Consider the following 18461-nt stretch of genomic DNA (forward strand, 5'->3'; position numbering starts at 1 on the left):
ATGCTGAAGCAGACAGCAGCAAGGGAAATGGTGCTGGGGCAAGAGGGCCAGAGCCTGGGGACCTCTAGCAGGAGGATGGGTTATACGTTTAAAAGAGTATAATAAAGACATTATTGCCTTATATGAGGAGAGGCCGACAGATGTGGCACTGTTCAGCCTAGAAAAGAGAAGGCTTCGGGGGGGGATTTGGTGGCAGCTGCGTCGGGGGAGAGCATCAGGAGCAAGGCAAACGACTATTCGCTAATGCGCCCCAGGGGAAAACCAGGAGCAAGGGTCATAAACTCCTAGAAGAAGGTTTCAGACTGGATATAAGGAAAAAAGTCTTCACGGCTTGTGTGGCCGGAGTCTGGAATAGACGCCCCGCGGGTGGTGGTGCAGGCTCCTACCCTGGAGACCTTCAAGAGGAGCCGACGCACACCTCGCTGGGGTTATTTGACCCCTGCAATCTTTCCTGCCCGGATCCAGCGAAGGTCCCTCCCAGCCCGAAACTTCCGTAAACCTGCATCGGGAAGGGGAGACGGCGGTGCTTTTCCCTCCACCCTGGCCTCAAGTTCAAAGGGGATTTGGCTTCGTCCCTACTAGATACCGTGCAACAGACCTGCTGGTATCTGTACGTATCTCTGGGGAGCTTCTGGGTCATCCGTATGTGTGTCCACGTTGGCTGCGGTGGCCCTGCTTTGGCCCCCACGTTGCCAGAGGCCTCCATATCTCTTGGTGGGGTGGAGGTGGCCGTGGAGGTAAGGCGATGCCAGCAATGAGCACTAACTCACGGGCTTCGGTGGCAGGGACGATGAGCATGGGGAGAGCAGGTAGATCTCACCTTGTCTGCTGCAGAGCCTGAGGAGGGAGGAAGTTGCATATCCACGGCAAGACTTCTTATGTAATGGATATCAAAATTACTTCTGCCTGTCCGTGCACATAGACTGAACGACAAGGCAGATAACTCAGGGTACGAATCTGTTAGCACAGGTTCGGAGTCTGTTCTCCCATCCTTACTGCAGCGGTGAGAAAAGTATCCAGAGGCCTGTTTCATTTTGCTTTCCGAAAGTTTGACTATCGTAGAGGAGAGGGTGAGTGGGACTTTTGCAAGCCTGACCTAGCCCTGCCACGTGACTGAAGGATGACGACTTAGGCTGGCTTCACAGCTCTCCCGCTGACTCACTTTATCTCTGGGGAAGTCACTTCAGCTTCCAGTGTCCCATCATCAGTAATGTTGGGCCTAGTGATACCTACCTCGCTTTCAGATCTGTGGATGGATGGGGGAAATACTCCATAAATGTTGCGGTAGTAACTTCTGTTGCTTTTTCTTGCCTTGCTTGGGAAGTGGTATTACAAATTCAAAAGAGGATCAATTTTGATCAAGTCTTTTCCTTAATATTTAGGTTCGAGATGCAGCAATAAACAGCCTTGTGGAAATTTACAGACACGTAGGTGAACGTGTCAGGGCAGATCTCAGTAAAAAAGGATTACCACAGTCTCGGTGAGTAGAGAATATCTCTTTTTGTTGACTGTTTTTGGTTTCTTTTAATTTTTCCTTCGAGTACAGGGGCCTTTGTGTGAGCTTGGGGTTCCCCTCTTCCCCCATTGTGTAAACACTTAAGCATGTACTTAATGTTATGCAGGAGAGAAAAGCAAATGGGGATTGTTCACCTGCAGCAAATGACGTATGCACCTAAGTACTTGCAGGATTGGGGCCATAAGATGTAAGGAAAGCATTTCAAAACTGGTGAAGACATTCATAAGATCGAATTAACTCAAGTGGTTAAGGTTCACGTTACAGTGGTCTATTAAAAGAACATCGGCAAGCTAAAAATCATGTTTAGTATTCCAGATCACGAGACTGACCTAACAATCATGAGAGCTGTACAAAATATCACGCATCTGAGACTTTGCATATAAATCTTTCAGTGTTCAAACCTTTCAGGTGCAGTCAGATCACATTTCTAAGTTGTCCTCTGCAACCAAGAGGCTTGAAACTTTTTTTAAAAAAAATAAAGAAGAAAGCTGAGGTTCTCAAATAATCACATGACTCAGCAGCTGGGTGTTAAAGAAACCCAGTGAATATTGCAAAACACACACTACAATTGTGTGCATTAGGAGCTCTGTGTATTTAAACTCAGTCTCACCTGTTACTGTAGTATTTTTTTGTTGTTGTTCAATTGGAAAAGAAAATCCAGGGGGGAGAAAAAAGCAAAAGGAAATATAAAAACCTCTGGGTGAAGTTTTGTGGCCAGTGTCATACAGGATACAGACCAGAGGATCAAGTTCCCTTCTGGCCTTCAGATCATCACATGTATGGAAGTGAATTTAGGCTGTTCTTTTTCATCCCTCTGCTGGACAGTAAAACTGGGCCGGTAATTTTCACTTTGGCTTCTTATCAGTTTCAGTTGTTGGTTCCCGTCTTCAGTCTCGAGGCCCCGTTCACGTTGACAGCACTACATTGACACACATTTAAAAACTGTTGGCCAAAATTTCCTTTCTTTTACTCCAGCACCAGTAGCCACCTTAAGGGAAGGCAAACCGGGCAACCGCCCAAGGCCTCACACTTTAGGGGGCCCCAAAATTTTGCAGCAGATGTCCAACTTGCTTATAGGTCATTAAAATTAAGTCTCTTGCCCAGGGCCCCAACACCCCGAAGGCCATCAGTGCCAGTGCACCCCAGCCTGAATTTGTCAAAGTTAATAATAATAATTGTCATTGCTAATAATAGTAAGAATAACAGCAATAACTATTATTATTATTATTATTATTATTATCTCAAGCCATATTTAGACATTTGCCAACACATTTGACTTACAAAAGCTCCATTTGGGACTTCAAGTTTTTCAATCTCCTTCAAAAGTTAGGCCATAGGTTGAAGCGATGTAGCGTGCGTTTTTGAGCTTGCTCGTCTTAATTTCGCAGTAGTTCTGTTGAATCTTTGGGGCTGCGTGCAAGTTAGCCAGCCTTGATTATCTGTGAGGTTAAAGTTTGTAATTTCTTTCTGCAACTTCAGTGGTGATAACTTCCGCTGCTTTTGCATCAGTGAGCTAGAGCTTGTATGCTCGGTATCCTAGAGTGTGCCAGCCCGGGTGCTGACTGACGCACAGTATAATTCCTTCAGCAAATTTCAGTATAAATCTAGCAAATCTATTTCCATCTGAGGACCCCAAAGCACTTGACAAATGAATGGTCTTAGCCTTTGCATTGTGTAGACGTGGAAACTGAGGCAGAGAGGAGTTTAATGGCTCAGCTAAGATTACACGGTTAGCTAAGCAGCTGGGAAACCAGCCAGTTTATCTGGCAGCCTCCCTGGTGCATCTGGATCTTGGATGCATCCTTTTAAGAACAACTTTTTTAAAGGAATCAATGAAGCTTTTCTTTAGGGAATACAAGGCAGGCCTGAGAGGGACGGGAGAGTGTGCACGGATGAAGTGGTAGAAGCATCTTGCGTTTGTGGCTCTGAGTTAGAGGCAGCTGCATAATTAGGGCTGCCTATTTTTTCCAGGGCATGGACAAAAATGTGCCCAGTCATTTTAATCTGTGATTAGTGCGGCATCTACCTGGTAACACATCTCTGTTCGGCCAGGCTGATTCCGGATGGATTTGCCTATACAAATTTGTGATAAGACTGTCCGATGAGAGACCTCTGCCAGCACTGGGGTGAATGACAGGTCTAGGGTTTGTAATGTTTAAACTCTTTGTGGAAAAGCAAACCCTTCTTGTGCAGGCTGAGGCTTGTCGGAGCACGAGATCAGGGGCTTTGCCTCCCCTACGCTTACTACGGCACAAGTTCGAAACTACAGATCTTCCTCCAAAGAATTACGTTTGCAGCCTTAGGACCTTGAAAGACTTAATTTGTTATGATGTCAGTGAATTAATGCCCAGGGAACTGGAAAAGGAGTCAGAGCTGAGAGTGGGAGAAGGCGGCAAGGAGAGGTGAGGAGGGTAGAGGCGAGGGGTCTGAGAAAGGGAACAAGGCCATGTATCTAGAGGAGAGGGTGATGAGAGATGTTCAGCTGGCAGAGGTCAGTAGCTCCATGCCAGTGTCTCCTCTTCCTTTCTCCTGTCCCGGGATAAGCTCAGGTTTTCAGTGCTTGTGGTCTCAGCCAATAACTAGCTTCTTTTTGCTGTCGGGGAAGGAACAAGGACTAGCCGATATCCTGGAAAAGCACATTTGCATCTCGTTTTTTAAATTGGCTTGATAAATAGGTTTCTGGCAAGGGGTCTGCTTAGACTTCCCATAAGAGGAGGGGTTTTGAATACACCCCCATGTAGTGTCAGTTCTCCTTTGGGCGGCAGCGTGGAGTCGAGCCGCCTTGACAGGAGTGCAGGGGAGGGTGGTTTTTTCCGCCTGTCTCCTCTCCCTTCCCTGGATGTCCCCATGGAAAGGTTTGCCACAGCCCATCCTCAAGGACTGAGCTCCCGGGGACGGAGGACTGAGCTGAAGGGGTGTGCTGCAATGGAAACGTGATGGAGAAAGCAAGGCAAAAGCAGAAGAGAAGTGTTAAGGCTGAACGTGAATGTTTTTCAAGCCCCCACACCTTTCCTGTCACCTGTGTCTGTGAATGCTTTAAGTTCAGCAAAGTTAAATAGTTTGAAAACAGGGTTTTATAATGTGAGCACTTGGTTAGGATGGTTTAGATGGGGCCGATCCCGCCTTGAGCAAGGGATTGGACTGGATGACAGCCAAAAGTCCCTTTATAGCCCCATTTTCTATGATTCTGTCCTTGTATGCATCCGCTACCGGCCCTGGGTATAACACGCCACTTCCAGATCTCTTATCTATTCTCTGTTTCTTTCCTGTATATTAATAACCAAACATCACAATTCTGTATCGACACTTTATGTAAAATTTCAGTCCTTACCTTCTTTTCAATGAATTCAACGGCAAAACTCCCAGCGGCTTCAATGGGAGGGGAATCAGTCTCTTATTAAGAAGGGTTCCTCATTACATCTTTGTTTCTCTCTTTCAAACAGGCTGAACGTCATCTTTACAAAATTTGATGAAGTCCAGAAATCCGGAAACATGATCCAGGGGTCGGGCGGTGAGTAGAAACGCTGCTGGCATTCCCCACTCCTTTGTGAATGATCAGCGTGAGGCAGACCAGTGGCCGTAGAAGTAAAAGGCTCCTTGCAAAGGGTCACCACGTGTTGCATGCAATTACCGTCTGTTTTTACCGCAGGACGAACAGGAATGGGGAAATATATGCATGTAACCTTCAGGGAATTTAGGGTCAGAGGCTGATAACCTTACAGTAGTCTTCAAGGCGAACTCCTGTGAGTCAGAGCAAGTGACACTTTAAAAAAAAGGAAAGTGTTGGTGGGTGGGGAACTGAAATTTGTGAAGGACTTGACTCAGGCGTTGCTCTTTGTAAATGTAAAAGAGCATTCAGATTCACTGCTGGGGAGGCTGTTGCAGGATCCAGTGAATCTGATCTTGTTCTCCGGCAGTTTTCACATGCTTTTCTTGGATGGTTGCAAGCATCAAAGATGGTGCCCCCACCCCTTAACAGCCAGAAAGGTGGCTGGTAAGAGAGTGGAGATGAATCTGCTTTTGTCTGGCAAGATCAGGTCTGGGGAAAGACAGAGTTATTTTCCTTTCCAGGCACTATTCTTCCTGCCAGATCCCTCTAAACTGCCGTGCCCTTTCTCTCTGAAACAATGCACATGTGATAGAGCTAGACAAGAAGCCACGGTCTGAAGGCAGTTCTGCACTGGAGCAGACGTTTCCTGGCACGGCTTAAAAATTCATGAAATAGTTTGTGGGTGTATTTAACGCTGCTACGTTGCGTTTTGCTGCACGTCTGGCTGTGGCGAAATGCAGGGCAGATGCCACACTGTGTGACGTTGTGGGGGGCAAACCCTAAGCACAAGAATATTGTTCGTGGGCAGTGTTTATGATGAGGGCAATCTGCTGTTTCTTCGGCACGAGGGACGTTGTTAAGTATAACTGAAAAACAGTGTTCGGGTCTTGATTTAGACTCAGGAAGGAAAAACAAGCATTCCTTGATCAAAGATTTAAGCATTCGTAGCCATCGTACCTTTAGTCCTGAATACCCAGGACAGAGTAGACTGAATCTGCCCCTGCTCCAGTGTCATGGATATCAATTAAACTAGAATAAAGATGAATGTGGCTCATTATGTCTTAATGAGAGATGCTAATGGATATGCCCGGAGAAGATGGCCTTAAAAAGTGGTGCGTGTGGTCACGTCATGTCACGCTGTTGCTTATTGGAGCTTGGGAGCAGCTTGTGCGGCACGGTGTTGTGACATTATGTTGCTACGCTGTGGCAACACAGATTAATTATATCCAAACTGTGCAAGCTGGTGATGATTTGTTTTCTTCGGAAGTTGCCTTGGAATCTGTTAATGAGTCACAAGCTCAGCTCGCCAGGGCACTGTCGGCGCAACGTAGGGGTAACCCTACAGGAAAACGAAGCGGGTCATGGCCCTGGGTCGAATGGCCACTGGTATGCCCAGGAGAGACCAGCAAGAGCAGCCTTTGCTGAGGAGTAGACATAGAGGAGGAAAAACTTGACGTTTCAAGGATAAACCTTAGCTGTGTAATCACGGAGAGGTAGTTAGCTGTGTTAGCCTGACGCCCGGCAGAAAGCAGGATCTTATAGTTAGTAGATGAGATGCCACTCTGCCGTGCCTTCTGGCTGTGCAATCATGTTATCTTAGGTGGCATGGATACCAGAATAGCTTGAGCACCATAACTTGCCTGTACAATCCTAGAAAATGAGGGTTGAAAGGATGTCAGGAGGTCACATCTAGTCCAGCCCCCTGCTTCGAGCAGGACCAGCCCCAACTACATTGTCCCAGCCAAGGCTTTGTCTAGCTGGGTTTTGAAAACCTCCAAGGATGGAGATGCCACCACCTCTCTGGATAACCTGGTCCCATGCCTCACCACCCTCCTAGTGAGAGTTTTTCCTAATGTCCAACCTCAACCTCCCTTGCTGCAACTTGAGCCCATTGCTCCTTGTCCTGTCATCTGCCCCCGCTGAGAGCAGCCCAGCTCCATCCTCTTTGCAACCACCTTGCAGATAGTTGAAGGCTGCTATCAGATCCCCTTTCTGTCTTCTTTTCTCCAGCCTAAATTAGTCCAGTTCCCTCCGCCTTTCCTCATAAATCACGTGCTGCAGCCCCCTAACCATTTTCCTTGCCCTCCTCTGGACTCTGTCCAATTTCCACATCCTTTCTGCAGTGGGGGGCCCAAAACTGGACGCAGGACTCCAGATGTGGCCTCCCCAGTGCAGAGTAGAGGGGAATAATTACTTCTCTTGATCTGCTGGCAATGCTCCTACAGCCCAGTATGTGTTGGCCTTCTTGGCAACAAGGGCACACTGTTGGCCCATATTCAGCTTCTTGTCCACTGTCACCCCCAGGTCCTTTTCTGCAGAGCTGCTGCCCAGCCAGTAGCCCCCAGCTTGTCCCAGAGCAGGGGATTCTTCCATCCTAAGTGCAGGATTTTGCACGTGTCCTTGTTGAACCTCATGAGATTTCTTTTGGTCCAGGCCTCCAATTTGTTGAGGTCACTCTGAATGCTAGCCCTACCCTCCAGTGTATCTACTGTGCCCCCAGCTAATCCCACTACCAGTGTCTGGTCTGTTCTGCATTAGCTCTAGCACCAGCATCTTCAGTCTGGTGTGAGGTTTTGTCTACACCAGTGGTTTTTAACCTGTGGTCCATAGACCCCTGGGTGTCTACAGACTATGTCTAATGGGTCCATGAAAGATGACTATCAGTAAAAAGTACGTGAATACCTACACTTACAATTCAAAGGGGTCTGAGCCTCCATTCAAAATTTTCCAAAGGGGTTTGCACCTCTATTCAACATTTTTTTTTTTTTTGGAGTCCGTAAGTGGGGGAAAAAAGGTTGCAAACCCCTGGCCTACGCTGACTTTTTCTGTCAAAGTCTCACTCTCTGCAGCCAGCATGAAAACCTGTTTTGTGAAGATGGTAAACTCCTGTCTTTATTACAGAAATAACTTTAATGCTGTGCCCACGGCTTTAAATCGTGGCTTTCAAAGGGCATGGGCAAATGGCACATTCAAGCCAGCATAATTTACATCACATAAATAGCAGCGGGCCTTGGAGCGGACAGACTGGCACCTATCCTGGGGTAGTGGCTTGCAGTAGGTGCTTTTATAGTCCCTCACCCCCAAAAGGCAAAAGAGCAGAGAATAGCCTATTTGCCACCAGGAGCAAATGGCTACCCTGGGATAAGCTGTGGACAGCTAACATTATACACCTAGGTGACTCGCACCGAAGGATTTTTCCTCTGTTTTCTTGTTGGGTTTACATTGGATTTGACTAAACCATGCCAGTGTGGGGCTGTACATGATGTCTGGTCATTTGTCTCACCAGTACAAAGGCTGATTTCACTGTTGTAAATGTATCGCGTACCCAGGCTTGTTATAAAAGAGGCAAGAACAAAGCACATTACAAATGGCTTGCTCCAGATCATCATGTGGCTCCAGACCCAATACCCGCAACATCTACATGTCTTAACATATAATATCAATGCCATACCCCAAGCCTTCCTCTGCCACATCGCTGGGACCAAGCCACTAGCTAACAAGGTTGCTTGTAGCCGTGTCGTAGCCACCTAGGATCACTGAGCCACGTTGACCGCAAAAGGATTTGAAACGCTTGTCAAGCCTGGCTTGTACCGCTTTGCAGAGGAGTCAAGCAGGCAGAAAAGAAATGACTGTTTTTGAAATGGCGGATCAGGCCAAAAAAACCAGTCAAAGCAGTGCAATAACAAAATGGATCGTCTTGCTCTCTAAGAACGCGGGCTTGGATCCGTGCGGTTTTAGCGACCCGCTCTCCCTGCGAACGCGGCCGGCCAGCGTAGCAGCACCGCGTGCGTTTCGCAAGTCCTTTGACCTGCGCTAGAAGTCATTAAAGACTCCCTTGAGCAAACACCAGGCAATAAATAATAACCGTCGGCCCAAGCGGGGGGGCAGTCGGTTTGCAAGCCGCGTTTATTAAGATGATGAGACGTATTCTGATCTCAGTTTGGCCGAGGCCAGGCGAGAGCAACTCCCGGCGAAGCTGTCGGGTTCGTACCCGCTCGCCGCCGGCTGAACGCAAGCCATTATGCATTTGCAGACATAGCGGTCCCAGCCTTTTTGTATGTTTTCTGACTTTCTTTGCTGCAGTTCATGATAGTTTTGTCAAGTAAATCTCAAGATGCGCTTGATCTTTTTTTCTTTTTCCCCTTCTGCATCTGGATTCTGTTTTTAAGGCTTAATAATATTATGAATAAAACAACAGTTACTGAGGGAAAAGGACTCGGCGGTAATTTGAAGTACGTTTCATTTCTGTGCAGACAGAGGCAGGATTTCATCTTTGTACGTACGCTGCTTGTTGCTAGGTGACCGGGAAGGCTTAGAGCTAGAAAATGGAGCTAAAACGCACATCGGATTTCTCGATGGTTCTCGGTGCGTCTCTATTTGGTTTTTTTTTACATGTAATTAGTCAACCTCTTGAAGCAAAAATTACAGTTTTCCCCCCTTTAGGCTTTCAGCAGGCTAATTATTTTTGTGTAGCTGCTTCTGCTAATTATGCAGATGTGCTTGTAGCCCCCCCCGGGAGGAAAGATTTTCAGCATGAAAGAGCCAATAATTACGCGCTCGTCGGTTGCCGTCTTCGTGTGGCATGGCGTGATGATCTTTAATTGGATGCGATATGGAGGGAGCCCCTTGGACACAAAGGTGGATTTAATTTACTCCAAGAGATTCCTGCTGCTCTGCTTTTCTTGGATTTATGGCGGGGAGGGCCTGAGCCGACGCCTGTTGAAATCGGTGGGAGCATTTTCCATCGACTCCGGTGGCTTTTGGATCAGGCCCAAACTCCAAATTCTGATTTTAGAGCAGGCTCAGCAAGTGATGGAGCCATAACCCAAGGTAGAGGAAAGATGCTAGAGCACGCTTGGAGGAGCTGACTGATGGGAAACAAGGACCCCATTAGCATCGAGCAAAGTTATTACGAGCCAAAGCTTCTCTGGTGCACACGTTTGAATCCCACTTCATCCAATACCACTGTCAGGTTTTAGATCCTGTAGCATTCAGCCCCGTATTCTGTTTCTAAGATGTGCAATCCAAATTTTAAAGCCCTCCCTGGAAGCAGATGATCCCGCTCTCTTCTGCAGTCCTTGCAGCGCCCAGGCATGGCAGGTGCCCGCTTCTGGTTTGCTTCCACCGCACGCTAATCTTCTCCCCTCCCATCCTACCCTGCGCCCGCTTGGATCGGGCTCCGGACACGTCGGGGCAAAGGTGGTGGGCTGTCTGCACGGCACTGCCCCTCCGCCGCGCACGCGGCTCTTCGCACGGAAATCCAGGCAAGAGATGCTAAGCTGGGATCCCTCTAAACGGGGATGGTCAGCGTGGCTGGTGCTGGAGCTGGGAGGGCCGCGAGAGCTGCACCGGTCTCTACAGGGCGCCAGTTGTCTCTGCGCGGCCTTCCTATCTCTGCGGGTCTCCCATGTGATCGCAGCCCCCCAAATCCCTGCAGCTGGTGTGATTTGAGGCCCTCGGGCCAAATTCCAGCAGTTTGGCGCTGAGGAAGGGGAGTCGGTGTGAACCTTGCTCCTGACACGAGCAGACTTTTTGCCGGGGATTTTCCTTGCAGCCATGGAGCCAAAAGCGACTTCTGTGAGCGTACCTTTCTTTCAGCAAAACCAGTTTTGGGGTTTTTTTTTTTTTTTTTTGAGTACACTTTCTACTAACAACACGGGCCTCCCGCTGACACTTATTTCTCTGGGTAATAGCCCTGGGCACATGCACATTTTTATCCAGTAATAATATTTGTCTGCTTTACCCAATTGCAGCAGGCTCCTGTATTAGTCGTAAAATAATACCAAATTCCTGGCAACCATGAGAAAGATGAATTTGACCCTGGGTGAGTAGTATTCTCCATAATTAAGGAAATGTTTAGTCAGGTGGGACCACATCACGTGTTGCCTGAATGGGGGTGGTTCCCCAAGCTTGTTTATAATAATCTGTAAGTAATTAGACGCAAACGAGCCGCTTTCAACGCTTCCACCTGTGGCTCTGATTTTTGGAGCACAGTCACTGCGTGTAATTTTGGCATCCTGGTCGTGCAGGGTCTTTCCCAAAAGTTGGCCCTCTCTGCAGCCAGATTATTGGGCGCATCGCAAGCCCCATTCAAGCGACAGCCTTGCAGGACTGAAGGGGGGATGCTTGATGATGGCTCAAGAGGTTTGAGCTACCAGACGATTCCCCGGCTCTGCTCTTTATTGCTTGGTTTCGTAGACATTCGGGCTGGAAGGGACCTCGGAGGATCATCGAGTCCAGCCCCCCGCCCATTTAGTTGCCTGTTCTCTGAATCTCGCTGCCTTGGGGACGAAACTGAAAACCCATTTCACTGACTGAGGCTTCGCCTGATTGAGACGAAGGGAAAGGGGCCAGATAGGAGTGGACGAGAGGTCCCTGCCCTGGCACCGTGTCCTCGAGCACGGTGGGCATGCAGGAGTGGGCCTTTCTGCTCAGCTGTGCTGGCTCAAGGGAAGGCGACTGTGGTTTTCTTTCCGCTGGAGCCTGCTTTTCATGTCGTGATGTCGAAGAAAGAGGGAGGCAAAAAGAAACCCGGGCTTGGGAGAACAAATGTTGCTCAGCTGAGCGCTGAGGTTGGCTCTTATTTTGGAGGAGGGGTGGCAGTCATCATCTCTGCTAGGTCACACGGAGGAGTCGTTTGGGAGGGGGGAGAGTTTACTGGTGCCGAAGTTGCCGAGAGCCCGGCGCTCTCTGTTAGCATCTCAAGCTCGCTGGAGAGCATGACTGCTGGGAAAGGTAGGCATCCTGCTTAATGAGCAAGGGGGACAGTGGAAATCTGTTTGTGCCTTTTCATTTTTTTTTTTTAAGCATTAGGAAGGAAACCAATAGATTTGGATCGTAGTGGTGCTTCAGCAATAAAGAGCAAACTTTGCAAAATAGGCTGGAAGGAAGCATACCTGGGATGCAGACGTCAAACGTGATTTGAGGCTGGTATCAAATAAGGACGTAGATGAATCTGTCCGGGGCCGGGGGGGCAAAGCAGAGCTACCCGAGGGAAGAGGGGGGGATACCTTGTAAGAGAAGGAAAAAAAAACTGGTGGCATTTTTAACCATCCTGCAGAGTTTAATGTCGTTTTGTTTCTTCTTTTTTTGAACGGTTGCTGCGTTTGCTTCTTAATCAGTACGGTATTTGCAGCGTCAGCCAGGGAGTGATTTAGAGGTTACAAGTCGTTTGTTAAACCAGCACTGAATTGCAGCCAAAGAAACAGGCTGAGTGGAGATGTCGGTGGATTTTCTGTGATTATTATTATTTTTAGCTCGTGTTCTGGCTAAGGCTCTCTAGCTGCTGAAGTGGGAAATGCCGCATGACAGGGAGACAGAGGAGCTCAAGGGTCTTTACGACTGTGGACCTTGAATTCACAGGAGAAGCGTGCGCCGCGTTTCTTTTTGTGATGCGCGCCGACCCCGGGCTTGCGTTCCAGCATTCGAGTCAACGCGTTAGCCATCTTTGTAAAGCTGTTGCGTCTGCCTTTCCCTCTCTCCGCTCCCCTCCCCTTCCCCAAAAAAGACAGGACGGCGCTGTTCTGCTGAAATATTTATGAGAACCAGGCGGCCTTGGGGGACAAAAGGTGATGCTTGTTTTTCATGCAGTGGTTAAGAAGGTACCGACCAAGTTCATTAAACCTCTGTTTATATTGCATGCAACAATTTTGCATGATTCCTCGTATCCTCCAAGGCTCTGCAAGCCCTTTTTGAGTGCTGCAGTCCTACAAAAAAAACTCACGTGGTCAATAAATGCTGTTAAAGGGCAAAATGGGGCATGGGAATATTAAGTGACTGGCCCATCACCAGTCAGGACATTGTTAGTGGATTTGGAGGTGCAGACACCTGGCTGGTCGAGTGCTCTTAACATTTTCTCCCTGGTAGTCTGGTAATAATTACTATTAAATGGGCCGGAGAGGAGAGGAGAGGATATTAAGAGCTCTTTGCCAGGTTATGTACAACAACTGTTTTACCTGTCTTCCTCCTAGCATTTTTGTCACTCAGCACAGATACGAATAGGAAAAATAACACCAAGTATGTTCGTTTCCAAACACGGACCCTTCCCTCTTTAGGATGGATTCAGTGTCCTGGAGAAATGTGCTTATCGTCTTCTTTAAGAAACGATATGCATTTATTTTAGTTATTAATGAAGAATGAATCGTCTCTGTTGCCCAGGGGTTTCCTCAGCTCTGAACGACCGGCTGATGCAAGTGAAAGGACAGCGGGGTCGTAGTCCAGCTAGCCTAATGAGTCGAGAAATGCCTGCCCTAGAGACTGACCGCGCTGCTATGAGCAGCGCGTATATCAAGTGTTAGGTGAAGAACAAGCAGCGATATCCTCTGTGTTTCTGGCATCTTTCTTCTGGATGGACTCCACCATGCTCCTCGTGCCGCTGATCTCCATGGGTGCTTGTGTGCATGGAGCTGGCCTTTTTCAGAGGACGGCTGAGTGAAAGCTGTCTCCACGATGCACTTTCTCCTTGTTCCCGGGGCCTGTTGGGTTCCCTTGTGTAGAAAGGGTGGGTTAGGGTGTGCATCCTGCCCTCTACGGACAACTTCATTTGCACGGAAACACTCGAGCAGCCTCTCTGTCCATGGGAGCTGGGGCAGCCATGCCTATGCCGCTCAAGTGGAGTTTGACATAGCGTTCCTGACAAATTAAAGCACAAAGTTAACATTTGAAGCTGGTTTGTGAGGTCCCCCTCAATGCAAACCTGTGCGGTGCCCTCCCTCGAGGAGCGACAGATTAATGCGCAACAGGTCTTTTTGCACATCTAGATAGACCCTTTTGTATGCAAATGCCCCTGCTGTCAAGGAACTTCCCGTGCAGCTCAGCAGAGCGGGTGGGAGCCTGAGATGTGGCATGAGCTTCAAAGGGCAAACTGAAAGTGCCGGGGATGCCTTTTCTCTCGCATGACATTGTTTCATGCGGTAGTGAAGAGCACAAAATGGAGCGGAGGGCATTTCCTAACACTTTCGACCTGCCAGGTGGCATTTATCAAATCATTTAATGAAATCCTTATAGAGGGGAGGAGACGGTTTCCACTGCAGAGGGAACCGTAAAGATGCTGGACCTCCCAGTCCAAACTGCTGGCCCTGGAGGAGAGGGGGCACATCCAGCAGAGTTACTGGTGTAAAAGTTACAGTAATAATTCCTAGTCCTTACCCTTTCCTCTGAATTGGGTCTCTTTGTTCCCCATCCCTTTCCTTTTCATTGCTCTGAAATTTGTACTGACGTGGCAGACATCGCCCCTTGTCCCGGTGGAGGACCACTTCTCTGGTATCTTCTCCACTCCTCTGCCCAGCTGCCTATGTTTGAAGATCTCCGTCAAGAAGAATTAGGGTCGGGGCTGGCTCAGCCTTAGTCCCAATGACATTTCCTATGAAAGCGCCAGCAAGAAACCCGACATTTCTGATGCAATAGCTTTGACATTCATTATACAGAGCAGCCTCTAAGGGCAAATTTGTCACCAGAACAGCTCTTTGAATGGTCTTTTTTGCTATTTGCTGAATCTTTGCTGAATCTTAGGTCCCCCCCCCGGTCCCTGTGATGTTTCATCTTAATCCCTTTCCTTACAGCAACAGCAATACAGTGCTAATGAATTTATTGTACATAAGGGTGAGCATGCTGATGACTTAAAGGGGCCTTTTTAATTCTCAGCTATTCACTGAAAATAGAACCGCGAATTGCTGAAAGATCCTAAATGAAGGCTGACATGTTGACAGCCATGGGTCTTGCAGAGCTGCGTGATAATGCGGATAAAACCCTTTTTTAAACCACTCTCAGGGGAGTTGTAAAGCATAATTAGTTCATGTTTTTACATCTGGAAAGGACTGTACTGTACTCTGTTTAGGGCAAGGACCCGGGTCGGTAAAGCACCATGCATATTGGCGCTTTGTAAAATAAGAACAAATGAAGGGAATTATCTTCCTTTGCACGAGGCCCCCGATGTGTTGTCTCTCTTGGAGAATGATCTGGGAGGGCAGTTTTGAACTCTTTGCATCGCTGGTTGGATTCAAGGCTGGTGATGGGTGCTTGGATGGTTTTCTCTCTCTCAATAGCTGTATATGGCCTGGATTGATGGCCCCAGTCAAGTACAGCGCTGGTGGCTTCTGAAATGCAGTGAGATCCTTCTGGGTGCCAGTCCAGGGCTCTGGGCAAAGATAGGATGGGACACAGCTGATGACTCCCCGCCCCCCATCCCCTTTCGAGGCGCTACATGCTATAATCGATTGCTCTTCTTGCGTGTCTGGGGAGATTTCCGTTCAAATCAGGTGCATCACGAGTAGACTGAATTTTGGAGCCTCTGATGAGGAGAGCACCTATGCCGGGTGCCCTCATCCCCCTGCTTCATTTGGGGCAAAGGGTAAAGGCGTCTTCGATGTTTCAGGCATTGTGCCTGGTCATTGTGTATGGGGGCTGTTCCCAGAGTTTTTGAAGATTAGGTTAGGCAAACACTCAACCACAGTGATTTAGGAACAGTCCTGCCTGGAGCAAGGGGGTGGACTTCCCAACTCCCCGAGGTGCCACCCGGCCCTACTTCGCTATAATGAAGATAGCAAGGGAGCACCATGTTCCTGTGGTCCGGCCGGTCTGCTTCTGTTATGCTGTTGTGCCCCCAAGCGTTGAAATTATTCAGGCAGACTCTTGCCCTACCCATACCCATGTACATTTATTCCAGCGTCTAGACTAGAGAGTAAATCCTTCGTCTTTCTAAGATGATGAGTGTGGATGCTTTCAGAGGTGTAGGTTGTAGCCATGTTGGTCTAAGCACGTAGGCAGACAAGGAAGGGTCTTTGGGTAAATCTTCCTCGATCAACACGAATAGTTGGAAATACTCTTCTTACGAATGCCTGGCGAAGGGTGTTTACACCCAAAAGCTTGCAAAGAAGAATTTTTCCAAGTATTTGAGTTGGTCTAATGAAAGAGATCAGATTTACCCAAAGACCCTTGTCTGCTGATGCTTTCAGAGGCTTTTTATTTCTCTGTTTATAATCAGAGGCATTATCGACGGGCAGAATACCCAGCTCATTGCCCAGGCAGAGACTGCATCCACGGAGAGGTGCCGGGTCCAGTATTTAACCCGATGCTGTAAGAGATGTGCCCTCAGTAAAGCCCAGGCAACCTTGCTGAAGGAAATGGGAATTCCCAAATCGTAGATAGGGACCAAACGTTGCTCCTGGTTGCTGAAATAGCAGAGAAACACTGTTCTCAGCATGCGGCCTCAGTCTGACATTATATTGCCCTCTTTATGCTTTCTAACTGACGTGCGACTGAAGCATTTGATCTTCCTTGGATGCGTTGTTGTGAATCGGAGCAAAACCCACGCAGTCATAAATAGCAGCGTCCTATTTTTTTTTGTAGAGCAAGACAGCAAATAGTGTCTAATGGCTGGGTTTCTTTCGCCCACTGAAGGAATTAATCACGCCCCGCTGCTTTGTCGGAGGAATCCTTTTGTTGCTTTGTGCTAAGCCATTTGAATCTTTCTTGTTTGCGCCCCCAGAGCCCAGGACTACAGACAGCCCCAAGTAATCCTGGCTGTACTTCGTGTAGCCTGTTTTGAGCTCGTTGCAGCAGAGGACACTGGGAGGAAAAGGCCTAGTAACTCCTCTGCACCTGAGCTCCTGCAAGAGGTCATAGCAGCTGATTGCCAGTTGGGGTTTTTTTGGTAAGGCAAATGTCTGTAGGGCTGAAAGAGAATAAATGTCTTCCATACCTTCCTTCACCTCCCACGAGCGCTGTGAAAATAGCTTGTAAGGTGCCAAAACTGAGTTGGTGATCTGCAACCCCAGTCTTCAGCAGGCCAAGGGCTACGATCCTCTCTAAGCTGGTTGGGGCATCTCCCTCCAGCCCCATCATCCAACACTTCCTTATGGGTATTTTAATTGGAAGTACCAGCTAGTTTCATCCCAGAACCTGAATGTTAAAAATAAGTGTACGTTATCTTAATGCAGTGGGACCAGATTCTCTCTCGACTTTCATACGCTATATAACGTGACTAAAGCCAGTGGAGCCGTAGGAAGTAAATTCAGGATGCAGTTTAACTCGCAGCTTTTAACACCATCTCTTCGCCCGTTTCTGTGCCAATAATGGCATCAATATACTGTAGAGCCGTGTTCATCTGAACCCAGCTGGACTGTCCCTGGTTCATATATGCAAAATGCTCAGATGTATGAGATGTCTATGATATGAAAGAGCATCAGAAAGAAAGAGGAATGTATAGACAAAACCACATGCAATGGTCCAAAAACACCATTAGAAAAATCAGTATCAAAACCCTGGTTGCTCACAGGTATTTGCTCTTTTGCATTTTTGGCCACCAGATTGAATATTCATCTCATACAAGGGCCTGTATAAATGGGGTACCGAGGAGCAAGGGTGCTTTTTATATATTAGCCTAGTGCCTAACCAATGGGAAATGGACTTTGGCTTGATTTAACATGGGGGGAGTGATTGCTGAGCAGTGGTATTACCTTTGCTTGTAAGCTCACTAGTGCCTGCAGGTAAATTCAGGCTGCCATCCATGGCCCGCCAAAAGTCCACACAGGGTTTATGTGCAGTGGTCATAGCATTAGCAAGGATGCATGTGAGGCAGACCCTCGGGCCCAGATCCACCAGCTATTTAAGGAGCCAGGTGCTTAACATCCCCAATGGCTGTGGGAACCGTTTGCCGTTGATGCAAACTTCTGCAAGAAAGTCTCTTTGAGGTCTGCACGGTCCCTGCCTCGTACCCGCTGGGCGCGTTGCCCTGCCAGCTCTTCCCAGCGCAGGCTGCCAACACAATCCTGCCGGGAGTCTGAAGCTGTGCCACGCAAGCTGTTCTCCCACGGCTCCTGGAGCCTGAGGATGGTGCTCGGACCACTTCATCTCTCCAGAGATGCTTTGAACATTAAGCAAGGCCGTGCCTTTCTTTGTCTTCTGCACACAACGAGAATTAAAGGCACCCGCAGTCTGTCCGATCAGCTTTTAAATAAGATGCTTAAAAGTAACTGCTGGAATGGCCGTAAGTGAAAGGGATTTGTGAAGATTTTCTCTTCCAGTTTTTTTCCAGCATGTTTCATTCGTGCCTGCATTAGTGCTTGTAGTGTAGCCCGTCTCTCTCTTTCCCCTGCTTGCTCAGTTAGTCCACTTCCCTGCAAATCTACTGGCAAGAGGAGAGGAAAAAGGATGTTAGCAGGAACATGTGATGGTAAAGAGCATGGGGACTGAGGGGCAGAGACAGTGCTTGTGACTTCTTCTGACTCACTTTTTATAAATTGATTGGATTTCTGGTGTACAGAGTCCCTTTAATTACTACAGCACCGGGTCCCATCCTGCTCTGAGTTGTCCGAGCCGAGTCTCTTCCCAGGCTCTCATGGGGAGCAGAGTGAAACCTTTTTGTTTCTCCCTCTTGACTTCGTTTCCTGACTCCCA

At 48.1% G+C, this 18461-nt stretch overlaps 1 protein-coding gene across 5 annotated transcripts in view; it reads left to right on the forward strand.

Moving 5' to 3' along the window:
• CLASP1 (cytoplasmic linker associated protein 1) overlaps positions 1–18461 on the forward strand; it is a 229863-nt gene that overhangs the window by 61011 nt on the left and 150391 nt on the right. For all 5 annotated transcript variants that reach the window (XM_090046026.1, XM_090046022.1, XM_090046023.1 and 2 more), the window contains 2 exons: positions 1383–1480; positions 4960–5027. In XM_090046026.1, the coding sequence (XP_089902152.1) occupies positions 1383–1480; positions 4960–5027 (166 nt within the window). The remainder of the gene's footprint in view (positions 1–1382; positions 1481–4959; positions 5028–18461) is intronic.

Source organism: Crocodylus siamensis, chromosome 4 (genome assembly GCF_052110815.1).
Source record: "Crocodylus siamensis isolate JL-2025a chromosome 4, ASM5211081v1, whole genome shotgun sequence".
Classification (NCBI taxonomy): domain Eukaryota; kingdom Metazoa; phylum Chordata; order Crocodylia; family Crocodylidae; genus Crocodylus; species Crocodylus siamensis.